General features: G+C 34.3%; 1 protein-coding gene across 8 annotated transcripts in view; it reads right to left on the bottom strand.

Moving 5' to 3' along the window:
• The window catches only part of Phf20l1 (PHD finger protein 20 like 1), a 68,174-nt gene that overhangs the window by 42,282 nt on the left and 11,673 nt on the right, over positions 1-14,219 (bottom strand). For 3 of the 8 annotated variants that reach the window (XM_057791555.1, XM_057791554.1, XM_057791556.1), the window contains exons 3-6: positions 8,390-8,561; positions 8,164-8,248; positions 4,727-4,815; positions 4,419-4,508 (exon numbers count right to left, since the gene is read on the bottom strand). In XM_057791555.1, the coding sequence (XP_057647538.1) occupies positions 4,419-4,508; positions 4,727-4,815; positions 8,164-8,248; positions 8,390-8,561 (436 nt within the window). The remainder of the gene's footprint in view (positions 1-4,418; positions 4,509-4,726; positions 4,816-8,163; positions 8,249-8,389; positions 8,562-14,219) is intronic. The other 5 variants (XM_057791557.1, XM_057791558.1, XM_057791561.1 and 2 more) reach the window with 2 other exon arrangements.

Here is a 14,219-nt window from a genome sequence, read left to right as displayed (position 1 = left end):
AAGTATTAAAATCCAAGTTTAATTTCACTAATAAATAAAATTATGTATTACATCTTGACAGCTACTCACACATACACACATATATAGGCTAGCTATATTTATGTGGCAGATTATCATTTTGATTGAGTTTTTAGTTTAATAAATTAATGGTTGACTAAGCTGAAAATCCATCTATAAGATGAAAAAAATATTCAACAGCATATAGTTTTTGGATATGATTTTATATATTAAATAAAAAACGTATAAAGCCTACAGAAAATATGGAATGCTATATGACATGCTATTTCAGAATTAAAAGTGACATTACTTTTCTTTCCCATAATACAGTGGATAAGAAGAGAATTACATTAAACTCTTATAAGTATTGAGATATATTACTACTGTTCCTTTTTAAGAAGCACATACCATTCAATTCACAGTTAATTTCTTAGAAATCAAACTATGATTTTACTTTTTAAACATTTAAACTTTAGGATCAGTTTATCATATCTTCATAATACTTGTAAAGAAAATTTGTTAGTTGCTAAATTAATTTGTTTTTTAAATTTATTTACTCTGTGTCTGCCAGGATGAGAGACGCACATGCATTGGCATGCATACGGTAAAAATTTGTGAAAGTTCTTCCACCATGTGAGTTGTTGGGTTCAAACTCAACTCAAACTCAGGTCATCAGACTTGTCAGCAAGTGCCTTTACTTGCTGAGCCATCTCCCTTGCTTACCTGAATCTTAATGTTTCATTTTTAACTCAAAATTCTTTCTTGTGAAAGTATAACACGGTGGTTATACTATACATAGTATAAAGTGATACTATATGGAATTTTAGTAGGAAAAATTTTTAAATAAAGATTTGTGATGTCTCTATAAAGTTAATCTTCCACTCATGTCCGTAAAGCATTGTCTAAATGGGCAATAAAGTTCATCCAACATGATTAATTCCTATTATAAGCAACTAAAATAATTTTAAAACAAAAATGAATTTAATTAGTGGATTTTATAAATGAACATAAGCAAATAAAATGATCATTAGAAAGTTTAAACAAAAAATAAAGGTACTAACTAGTTGCCCTTGAAAATACATGGTGATAAAAGGCCATTGTAAACAAACAACAAATGTATCCTCAGATATCCCTCCCCTCCATCAATGAAATGATCTGCAAATATCATGTGATTAACCTAACAAGGTTTTTTGTTCTGTTTTGTTTGAACTCATTTTCTATTGAATTATCCACAAGACAAGCCAGGTGTCAGTATAATACTAAAACACAATAGCTAATAAAATAGAAGGGGTTAGGCAAGAAATTTATAAGTCAATAAAATTAACCATAAGACAGTGTGACAGGGAAGGAACAGGCAAGGAAGATGAGAAGTTAAAAGTTATCTTCAGCTATAAGGGAAATTCAAGGACAGCCCAGACTACACAAGATCATCTTTAAAAAATATACATATGGAGAAGAAAAGATAATGTGACAGGACACAGAGAAATGAAAATATTTGAGACAACAGAAGAGAGTATTCTGACTGAAAAGAAAAACTAATGGGAGACTTCAGGGCTAAGGGCATAGGAGATGGTCTCTAAAGACAAAAAGAATTGGTTGGAAAAGGGATAGCTAAAAAGGGAAACCAAGTCTTCCACACAAGATTTAAGACACTAAACAAAGGCAAAGAAGCCAGTGTGGGATGTATGTGGAAGGACTTAGGCAAAGGGAAAGTTGCTGGGGACTACTATAGCTAAAGGTTGAGCTTTGAGGCTCACAATAAAATAGTGCAGTGAGTAAGTCCAACAACAATGGGAATTCAGGAGTGGCCAACATAGACGAAGGAGGAGTAAGCACAGCTACACCAGCAGCTCCATGAAGAGTTTACAAACTTATTGAAAAAAGGAAATGTGACTTCAGCTTCCACACTACAGTTGTTGGGTTTTTTTTTTGTTGTTGTTGTTGTTATTAGTGGTATTGGTGTTGTTGTTTGTTTGTTGTTTATTTGGTTCTTTTGCAGCTGTCAGAGAAATGTCAGACAAGGTTAGGGTCATTTCCAACTCGAGTTATTATCTACTTTTTTAAAAAAGACAGCAGAAGGAAAATCATTCTGGCTTTCAAATTTTAAAAACTTTAAAATGCTTTTCAATATTTTAAAATATTTTTTAATCCTAAATACCGTAGTCATGGCAAAAATTACAGCCATGCCATTAAATACCTCCAGTGTACCTCCTTTGAACTTTTATATAAGACAACCTCACTGTCAAAAACAACTGATGATGCTTTTCCATGAATCAGAATCAATGACATACTTGAAATGCTCTGTAGCCGGTACAATAGAGGAGTGCATTAACAATGAATGTAGTTTTGAAATCAGAGGGTTTGAGTTAGGAGTCACTCAGCAAGTAATGGGAGAGTGAAACCCTAAATTGTGACGTTTTCATTGTAAGGTTAAAAACGTCAACTATGCATATATGAAAAAATCTGTTCCAAGGGATTTAAAATCCATTTACAAGACAATCTTCAGTGCATTTCAATGCACACTTTACATCAGCACACTTGCAGAAAGAATGAAGGAGATGTGAAGTTGTGGTTACAGACTTTAAATTTCAAATAAATGCCTTAGTATCTTGCCCTGCAGTTACTGCTGCTATGTTTGATAATGGTGAAACATCAAGGAGAATAGCAAGTAGTAACATAGGGTTACACTGAATGTAAGAACTGATCTCTATCATGGTAAATGTCCTGGGAATCTTAGTTTGAACAGTCAATATGTCTACCACCCCATATTCCCCAGTGGAGAACAGTGTCTACAAACATAGCACACAAAGGCATACAGCTTACACTTCAACAAAAGCATTTCTACAAGTTCTCTGAAGGGTCAAGTTATCTTCAGAATCCAGCCAGAGGTGGAATACAATCAACCAACTGTCCCAAAGTTAAGAACAATAGCTAACAATAGGACTTTTATTTAAGCTTAAGAAAATTATTCTAGAAGTTCATATATAAAATTGCTACTAAAGCCTTATCTTACATAATTACTAAAGAGGGTTTAGGGGAGAAGTTTTTATTACTTATTATTAATTATTTTATTATTTGCTAAGTTAGTAAAATATTCTTCACTTTATATATTCATAAAAAGGTTCTCAAAGTACTCAAACTCTAGAAAAAAATTGTTAGCCTTGCCTAATTATCCGATTTATGATATTTCCTAGGTGAGGTAAAACATCTAGTTTGGGAAAAACTCATAAAATAACTTATAAAATATTTAGTTAATACTTTTAATCTGCATATAAATAAGAATTATAAGGGAAAATTAAAAAATAAAAGAAAAGGAAATATGCTGCCAATCAAGTACACTTTAAGTAGTTTTGTATTTTGGCACTGACCTTAATGTTAATGTATGCCATGATGTGACTAAATATTTCCAAATATGACATCCAATAAGTCTAACATATATAGTCTGTAATTCAACCACAAACCAAATTGTCTCAATGCTCCATTTTGAAAGTTTCAAGGCAAAATAAGAGGGTCATTTCATGAAATCTGAATAACTACAGAATCACAGTATAAAAGCAAAAGAAGAAACTGATTTAAAGTTATATGACAAACTATGCTCCCAATATTTTAATTGGTTTTCCTATTTCCGTAACTAAAAAGGACACCACTGGATGCTATAGCTATTTTATGAATACAAATTCACAGGGGGACATAAAGCGATTCACTGGTTGAAGGCACTTTCACTTTAATTGGGTTGACATATATATATATATGTCATAATAATAATATATATTATTATATATATATAATCATTTCAGAAGCAATCACACTTTCTATAATACTCAAAAACAACTATTCTAAATGTGGATTAGACATTTGCAGACCATAAAATGTTCATGCCTAACTGAAACTAACCATGCAATTGTTAACACACTTCAGGATAACATTTTTCCTACATGGTATGGAATAAAGAGGGAACATATTTTCACATTAGACATTTTCATATATTACTTTCAAGTTCTTAAATTAATTGTAGGTCCAGGTGCTGAAAATCCCAAATAACAGCAGAACATGAAAGAAAACAGTTTTTGTTTCTAATGGCACCTTTCTCTCCAATGACTGAGGAAGCATATTCAGTAAACGGAACATGGCTTTTAGTTCCATCCCAGATTCTCCTTCAAATGTTCACCATTCATTCCTGCTTTGAGTAGTAGCAAAGCATAGAATGCACTGCTTCCAATAGGCTACTTAGAGAGCCCTACCTGAAACAGCCTACAGAGTGTCAGGTAAGCGCCTTTTAAGGAAGGTGAATAACTATGATTTGTAGAAGGAAAGAAGAAGATAAGAAACTCAAGTAAAATTTCATATTAAAAATTAGCTCTCTAATTAATACTCTATACCAAATAAAACAAAACAAAATTTAAAAGCAAAAAGGCACTTACCTCACTTCCCATAGACTGGTTACACGATCCAGCTGGGTCGATAGGACAACACCAGCTTAGTGGATGCTGGGATTTCACCTGGAACAGAAACTAGTGACCTATAACTTTAGCAGGTCTAAAGCCAAAGAAGCAAAATCAATTGTATAATTTATTTTACAGTCTAAGCTTCTCTTTCTTGCTGCTATTTGGGGCTCTCAGCACATAAGCCTACAATTAGTTCATTCAATAAAATATATACATATGTATGTTGATCAAAGACAATTAAGGAAGACATCCCTTAAGTAGCCAGGAATACTGAACACTCTTACCTGCCCCTTAGCATCCTCAGGCATGGCTTTAATGTGCATTCTTTTTAAACAACGGATTACTCCATCATAAAACTGAACAGTGAATGTTCCTGAAATAGGAGCAGTCAGAATAATTAGAAAGTGTCATGTAACATTATAGCAACATTTGAAATCTAACAGTGATATGGTGTAAAAAGATGCTTTGTGGTTGTACTAACTCAAGCATAGTCTCCTGTAAGTATTCCACTGAGCTACAAAATATATTTTATCTCTCCATCTTTAAACAATTATCAACTTGCATTTCCCTTAAAATATGCACAACTTGCTGGGTGGTGGTGGCACACGCCTTTAATGCCAGCACTCGGCAGGCAGAAGCAGGGCATTTCTGTGAGTTCTAGCCTGGTCTACAGAGCGAGTTCCAGGACAGGATCCAAAACTACACAGAGAAACTCTGTCTCAAAAAAAAAAAAAAAAAAAAAAAGCACAAATTAAGTCCTACATGTAACTTTGATCTTTACTGAAGAACTTCGAAATTTACTGTGAAAAGACATAAATATCCTTAGACTATCTCATAAAAATAAAACCACTATTTACAAAAACAATATCTCTACATGAATCATTGGCTCTCTTCAAAAGTTACTTTTAAAGTAGGTAACAGAGGAAAAGATCTGATATATGATAAAGATCATTTTCCCAGGGAGATTTACAATAGTGTTAAAGTGGCAAAAAAGAATATCCTCACATATGACGTTTAAGCTAGAAAATAATTTAGGAAGCATCAGGATAGAAGTTATTAGCAGATCATCATGACCAACATGAGAAGCTGAGGACAGCAACTGTGTGATACTCATCTCAGCAGCAGTATAGTCATTTCTACCATGCTGTGCAGCCAGCTGTGCCTTTCCCTTCCTGCATCTATCTGCTTGTAGGTCTTGAAGCAATTCACTTTCTGTGGCAGATCTCATGCCAGCAAATCAATATAAAACAGGGTTATTAGAAAAAGTAGTGTTAGATTTTACACTTACAGAAAAATGGAACAGCACTTTAAGTAGATACCTGGCCTTTACAAAAGAAGTACAAATAAGAAATGTGCTCATGATTATCAACAGGTATGAAGTTAACTCCAGAGCTAATGGCATATATATAAAAAGATCTTTTCTTTTTTTGTAATCTGAAAATTACAATTTTATTTCACATTTTCATATAATTAATATAATTCTACAAATAATTACAAAGTTCTAAACCTAAGGTAGAACTTAAAAAACTAATGATCAAGTGAGAAGTAGGGATGTAAAGACAATGGCAAAATTTTAAGAATGTCAAACTGTATACATACCTTGCACTATCATCATTCCTGCAACCGTTTCTTCAATTCCTTCCTCCATAAGGCACTCCTGGGTAGCCCATGTTGTTTGTATAGCTACTGGTGGGCCTGCTACTCCAGCCCTTGTTCATGCTACTTCCTCCATTTGGATGCCACCCTGTATCTCTTACTGCACTTAACTCTAAACACTTTTCAATGACCAACCCTATGCAGAAAACATCTCTGACTACTCTAATCCATATTTCTTACCCCCTTTCTTCACTTTTTTCATCTTTGAAAATGTTATATATGGATACATGTATCTTATCCATTACCCAACTACTTTCTCCCTCAAACCTCACCCTCATAACTCATAACTTACTCCCAAGTTCATGGTCTCTTTTTTTATAAAATAACCCATTGAATCTAATTGATGTGGCTCATGTGAATATGTACAGGTTGCTGGGGGAGAAAATAATCAATGGTCTTAGCCTACATGCTACAATACTAACCCACTGGACAAGATGTACTCATTAGTGTAGTAGTGACAATATGCACCGGAGTGGGTAGATTCTACAGGCTCAGAACTGATACTGTAAACGGGTTCAAGACTGGCACCTAGGAAAGTCAGGCTCAAGGGGGAACATTCTGATATTATTTTGCTAAAAGGTCATGATTTTAAACTGACTTCTATATATTTATGTTTATAATTATAGATTTATAGTGCTATCTCTTCACTTGTGTAAGCTTTACCACAAATATCTAAATGTCCACATTAGCTTCCTTTCACTTTTACAGTGAACTGAGGTTCACCCACTCCTATTTTTCTTTGGAAGAAAGAGGCAAGCTCATCCACTATGTAAGGCACATAGAAATCAAAATTAATACTCCTAATGAAGAGTTAAAAAATAACTATCAATATTCAGAGAAGAATCCACAGAACTACTGCAGATATGGCAGTAGTCACAGTACCAGTAGCATCACATTTCTATTAATGCCAATTTAATTTTCTGTTTTAAAACCTGTGGATGAATAGAATAGGATAAACAATGACAGTGGTTTGTTTGAGTATGGTGTGTATGTACACAATTGCACAAACACATGCTTATGAATTATGGCAAGTTCTAAAGTGCTCCATATTTATCAAGCTGATCGAAGTTACAGAGCATTAAGTGCTTTTACTTTGTCTGGTTTGTGGTGGATCTTAAGAAAACAGATTCTTTACATCTTCTTGCCAACACTGCTACTGACCACCTACTCGGTGTTAGGCTCTGCACTGGATGCTGAAGAGTGCACAGGTACAAGACTTAAAACAATACACTATGGAACACAGCTCCACAGAAGTGTGAGCACCCAAAGGAAAGGGGAAAACAATCTGCATACTCAGTGACAGAGCTATCTCACACCTCTTTTTGCACTAGAAATGAATCCAGTTTCAATTGCAGTTCCAAATCACTGCAACAATAAATGGGACTAAGATCTTTGTAAAATGATACCATGATTATCAGTTGGACTACTGTGATTTATTTTTCATACAAAATTCCTTAACACCCTTTTAAATGTTTGCCGTTTCTATTTTACCTTCTAGTTCTTTCAAGCTCACTTTTAGCTTTAATCCAAAGTTTAAACTTACTCCCTGTCTTTTATCACTTCCAAATAAAATTCAAATCTTTCAGCAAGGTTCTGAAGTCCCTCACATACTGATATTTGCCTCTGTCTAACCATTTCCTTACTCTTCCAGCCCAAATAGAATAAACAGTTCTTCTGTAACTAGTTTATGTGTCGTTCACAACTTAAAGGAAGTATCCCCTGGGTAGATCAAGTGCCCCTGCAAAGAAGCTACCACTCAGTGTGCACTGTTTGTTTCTTTGAAAAAACAGTAAGTAGTCCAGCTTATTATCTGTCTGAAAGATTTCCCAGGCTTATGAGAAATCTCACTAACACAACCGGTTTTTTCTTTGGATTTATGCTGTGAATCATGGGTCATGCAATATATAACAATATGGTCCCATAAAGAACATTAGCAGGAAACTCACACAGGACAACATGAAACAAAAAGAAGGTTCTATACAACAATTATATACCTTAACTGAAATTTAAAATAAAGGAATTTTTCCTACTCTTATTTAAGCCTGAGGTCATGTCAAATGCGTACCTTCTTTGTTAACTGCTTCAATCTTGGCAGGGTAATAGCGGCAGTCTGTCCAACGAGCCAGAACTTCTTCTCCAGCTTTAAAATCCTAGTCAAACAACTTATAAGATCAATTTCATGCATGATACCCATTTAATTAACAAAAACAGGCAGCTAAATTTGACACGATTCTTTTAAAATGTCATTATATAGATAGAAAAGCTTTAAATGGGAAAACCTTCCTACTTACAAAGAACTCTTCCTCATCTTTTAGCCCTTCTTTTCTTAGTGCAGGCCTTTCAAGGGGTCGCAACCTGTTGCTGTCCCAGTAAATCCACTCATCATAACGATGACTCCAGCGTTCAAAATGGACTAACATCTTCCCTTCTTCATAATCAATTTTTTCAATTCGTGATGGATACCTCAAAAAATAAAAAAGCTTAATATCAAGAGTAATCCTTATATTGTCAAGTATAAAGTATTAAACAGAAATATTTTAATGGGTACAACTTTTATTAAAATTATGAGAAAAAAACAACGTCAGTATACTCCTAAACTACTAAATCCACACACTATGCATCGCTATTGCCATTTTTCAATGACTGTTCTCAAAAGCTGAGAAAATAAACCCTCAGATATATTCCAAATGCAAAACATAAAGTACTGTATGTTTAAAAAGTTAATATTTTAACATTTGTCAAGTAGTAAACACATCCCTACTTTTTTGACTTAATAATCCCAGTTATGAAGCTATATATATGAAATGTATAATTTATAATAAAAAATAGAAACTTGGTAAAAATATGGTTGGAAGAGCTGAAGACATTCCACAGTTACACAAACAATGACATATCAAACAGAGTATAATATCAATCTTCAAATGTCATGTTTTATAACATACATAGTAAAAAATTAAATGAAGATTGTATTTAGAATTATATATATATATTACGTTTAGAAAATATTTCAACATGTACAGTTGCTTCCTTTTGTGTGAGTGCATGCCAGTGTGAACCCATTAATGTGGAGGCCAGAAGACAATCTCAGCTATCACTCTCCACATGTCATCCACTTTGTTTTTCTCGTCTGGAACTTGCCAGGTAAGGTATGCTAGCATGACAGTCAGTCCTGGGCATCTGCCTATATCTGCCTCTCCAGAGCTGAGATTAGAGTATAAAATATCAGTTCCGTTTTTGTTGAAGAGGTTTTAGGAGCAGACTTCATAATTTCAATTGAGCTTCCTCCCCAGACTATACATATACTTCCATTTGGTGTCAGCACACATTTTATTTTTCTACATCCTATTATAAGTATAGATGCCAGGAAGGAAAAAGCCAAGACTGTAAATTTAAAAATATTTGATTGTTTTTCTTCACAGGTAGATTATCCTATGATTAATTTAAAAGTAAAAAATAATAATTCACTTAAACTTTGTATAAGGAAAACTACATTATTCCTAACATACTACATTAAAATGTCCACTCAGCTGTTTAAAATGAGTAACATTAGAACTCAACTGCCATACATGGAAAATGATTAGGCTGTAATAATTTGTCTCATATTTTTCTATTTTAAAAATAAATTCAAAGCTTTTTAAGCATAAAGCCATTTGTAACTTTGAGGTTACCACCTATTTTATAGGTCAGTCATGTTGTTTAGTCATTTACACATCTAAATAAGCTGACTTTTCCTAACACGATTTCTTAGTTTTGTAGCATGACACTGAGCTGTTGTGGTTCCTCACACAACATGCTCCTTCACCTTCCATTCATACTTCTCAATTCTATGCTTCCTGCATACCCTAACCTGACCTTCCTGTCCTTTTTATTCTCATTGTTAAGGACTTGTTCAACATGCAACGCTCACATCTGACTTTCTGGACTCCTTTCTGTTGCCTTTACAGAACTCCTCTAGAGAGGCTCCAAAACTATGGGCTGGAGAGTGTTTCTACTGCCAGAGGTATTTATATGTGTCTCAAGCTTCCAATGTCAAATACGCCAGGGAAATACTAGATCAAAAAAGTTATGTAACTTGAAAAATTATGGCTGCTATCAGGAAATGGAGATAAAGCACCTGATTTTACTAAACAGGAAATATGTTTTTTTCTCAAAAGTTTATCAAGTCTACAAACGATGCATAGCTAAGGATCATGATGCTAGAACACTGCTCTACCCGATGAGCTCTGGATGTAATTAATAATTAAGCCTTGCTCCTTTCCCATAGCCCCCAGCATCTGGCACAGCCATAACACACAAAAGCTATTGGAGCAGTTTTCATTAGGAATATGAAGCGATGTGAATGGCAGACAGTCTTCATATTTCCTAACAACTATGAGGGCTGTTGGCTGACTCTAACCTTAACTCTTAAGTCTTCAGGGAGAAGTGGATAAGGAAAACATTTTGTTACAGAAAAACATCAAGACCAGCAAACCTCGATTAGCTTTTGGGTAGACATGACTATACAGCCACTTAAAATCAAAACTACAAAGTTCATCATTTGTAGTGCTACCCTTGATTTGTCTTGTTGCTCTAATTTTTAAAATATAAAAGTATTATAGCATACAGGAAAACTCTCAACAAAGATGCCCTATATTTTCAACATTACTAGCCATTGAAGCACAATAAAGAGATCTTTCAGTTAATTGTAAAAACTGGTAAATCTTTCTCAAGGCATAGGAGCTTTTAATTTCACTGATCCCATCACTCAAATTTTATGTAAAATTCAAGCGCTTTGCTCTCTAGGCTCCTTCAAATTCTAAATGTATGGAACTCTATATATTTAAAACAGTCTTCAAAGTGAGAAGAGTCCACAGTAACAGAGTCAAATATATCTCTACTTCATTACATGATTTAATTCAGTAAAAACATCAGAATCTGAATGAATTTAAATAATGCAAATCTAGATTGTTATTTTTAAACAACTTATGGTTTTCCAAAAATATTTTAAATTCTGTTGGCTGAAAGGATGCCTAAAGCAACAGCCTGAACAAATTACATCTTGGGGGACCTCTTCAGGGTAAGTTACAGCATGACCGTCTCTATATAAATGCCTAGAGAATGATATGCATATCTATACTACTGCCAAGAATTAAAACAATGAAAATGCACAGGATTATAATCTATTTTATTTTTCACAAGTTTAATTAGTTAAAGGTGTCAGAAATATTATCAAGAAATCCACCATACACTTAAACATCGAATAAATCAAAGGTAGTAATGGATGTTTAGTTTAGTAACAAAGAGCTTGCCTACAAGAACAAGGCCTGAGGTTTGGTTCATGGGCACTATGAAAAGGTGGGGGGGGGAATGAAAGGAAGAAGGAAGGAAGGAAGGAAGGAAGGAAGGAAGGAAGGAAGGAAGGAAGGAAGGAAGGAAGGAAGGAAGGAAGGAAGGAAGAAGGCAGGCAGGCACTGTTGGTAGATTACTAAATTCTATTAGCATTTCATCAGTGAGCTCAGTTTGGAGAAGTGCATGAGGAATGTTGCCCTGTATATTGTCTTTGCGTACTGAAAGTTGGTTCTTTATATATGCTGCATCTTGGTTTCTTTCCATGCTATAGATATCATAATCTGCTTTAACAGATAAGGACTAAAAAATATACATGGTAGTTTTCAGAGCAGAGGCTGATAAAAAGCTTCTGTACCATGTCAGTGGGGTGAAGTCTATATATGAGTGGTTAAAACATACAAAAAAACTTCTAAGTGAATAGACAATCTTATTTCACATGCTTAACTATGAGGACAATGGAAACCTCACTGAAGGTTCTTAGGAAACACTGTCCATATTGAACTTGGTGGGACGTTTGAAGAATTAAGACTCTGAATACAAATGCAAGCATATAGTTAACTAAATATTCATTATTAAAAATATGACTCTGAAACTACAGCATATAAGGAGCATCATTTGTCCTCAAGGACTTCACCTTCAGAGATTTAAGGGCACCTAAACGCAACAGTTGTATTCCATTTGGCTAGACTATATGATAGACAGTCCAGGGGATAAATGAGAACAGGAGAGCATTAAACTGGACTTGTTAGCCTGTTTCAAACATAAGGGGTTTTGAAATAGCAAGCTAATGAAATGATTCTTTGTTCTAAGGAGCAAAAGGCTTCTATTTAATTTGGCCTTTGGTTATACCTTAGGAAGAAAAAAGCATGCTAGGATCTTTGCAACACAAGTACGATGCACATCCCAACATGGCATTTCACATATAGTTCCAGACAGCAAAACATTTCCTCTCTTCCAGCAGATGGCCCATACTAATAGTATATGTTTTGATACACACAGTGGAAAAAAAAGTTCGTTGAGCAAATTTATTCACAAATGCCTCTCTATCTTAAAGCATGTATTATATTCACATGCTAGTTAGGCTTTACTATAATTGACTGTGAATTGAACATAAGATTTTTCTTCCTGAATTTGGAAGATGTGGTGTTAATGTTTTTGTTTTTGACACTTTTAAAGGCTGAATCACAGAAAGCTGTTACAGTAAAGAATAGTGATTAGGCTTAGTCCCATACATTTATGAATGATTCAGGAAAATATTTAAGTGGAAGATAAAGATTTCAGAATCCATAGTGTCAAGTAAGAAGTCACAATGACTAGAGACAAAAGTGAAGAGGGAATCTCCATAGTTGTTCCATCTCAAAGAACTAATAGAAAGAGATGAAGAGAATGTCACCTCACCAAAAGGATGACTCCTCGATGCCAAAATCCTATAGAATGTTCTCTGGCCCTTTTTCTACTACTGCTGAAAAATAACAAAGCTTTCACTATTTACCTTCCCTGCAAAAAGTCCACCTCAAAAGGCAGATGATGTCAGTACACCAGTCTGGTCCAGCAGGATTTACTGCATTGTTCTGGGTTAACTTGGCTTTTCTAAGTCCTATATTCTGGAAGCTGGGAGACAGAATATATTTGACTTGAAAATATTTTTTTTGCTAATTTTAATTGGCCTTTTAGGTTTGGTATTTGAGCCTTTCCAGGTCTATGTCTTCTAACAGCCAAGTTTAACCACAGCCTGGGCTATAAACACAGAAATGCTATTGGCAAAAATAAAAATTACTTTCACCTTCTCAGAACTCTTGAGATTTCACTGCCTTGTCCAAATACTGTAATTTCAGCACTGTAACTGACATTTCCAACTTGAATAAAAATTTGTTTATTTAGAACAGTAACTGATGCTTCTAACTTGTATAAGACTGTTGAGAGAGTAACAGGACCTACTGATTGTAGACTAAATCCTTAACTCAGTAAGAACCAGACACTGGCTAAAGCCATAGGACAAAGCAGTTAGCTGCACTTGAACGGTTTCAGTTCCCGACTGCATCAACTCCAAAGTGCTGGGAAAACACAAGGAGAACACAAGCAGTCCAAGAAAGGAGCCACCGCTGCTACTGAATACCAACCCTGGCTCACACTGCTCATTTTGTCTTATATTTGCTATAGGACATATATATTTGCTATGTGTGTATACACACAAATTTACAAACACATATATGCTATATAAACATATAAATATACATATACATGCAAAATATACTTGTTATATATGTGCATGTGTGTGATTATATTTGTTCACTTTATAATTCTCTTAACTAATCCCCTCAGAGACTGGACAATTTCTTTGTTGCCAAATGCAGCATAGATGTAGATGACGTTTCTTCAGACAGGTACTCCTAAACTGAATTAAGATTTTTAAAGGAGAGGGGGCATGAAAAGAAAAAAATTTTAAAGGAATGCCCAGAAAACATATCTTCTAGAAAGCAAGATATTCTACTACCTTCAGTTCTTTATTTATTATCTTTAGAGAGCAGAGGCATGAGACAGCAAGCATGCATAACACTAGAAATAGCAATGTTAGATGATAATCTGATGGATTAATTTTAAGAACATTTTAGAGAAGCAGTAAAATAAGCATTATCTATATTGAAGGAATTCATTCTGATTTGTCATATAGCTTGCTACATCTTGATATATTTTTATACTGATAATCAACTGTAGGAAAGTGACTTTTGAATCTTTTGCACACAAACCAAAGGGCAGAGTTGACAACTATTTTTAGGTTACAACTCAGCAAAT

This window comes from Chionomys nivalis, chromosome 17, assembly GCF_950005125.1.
Source record: "Chionomys nivalis chromosome 17, mChiNiv1.1, whole genome shotgun sequence".
NCBI lineage: Eukaryota > Metazoa > Chordata > Mammalia > Rodentia > Cricetidae > Chionomys > Chionomys nivalis.
The sequence above is the reverse complement of the archived record's forward strand: the minus strand, read 5'-3'. Positions and strand labels throughout refer to the sequence as shown.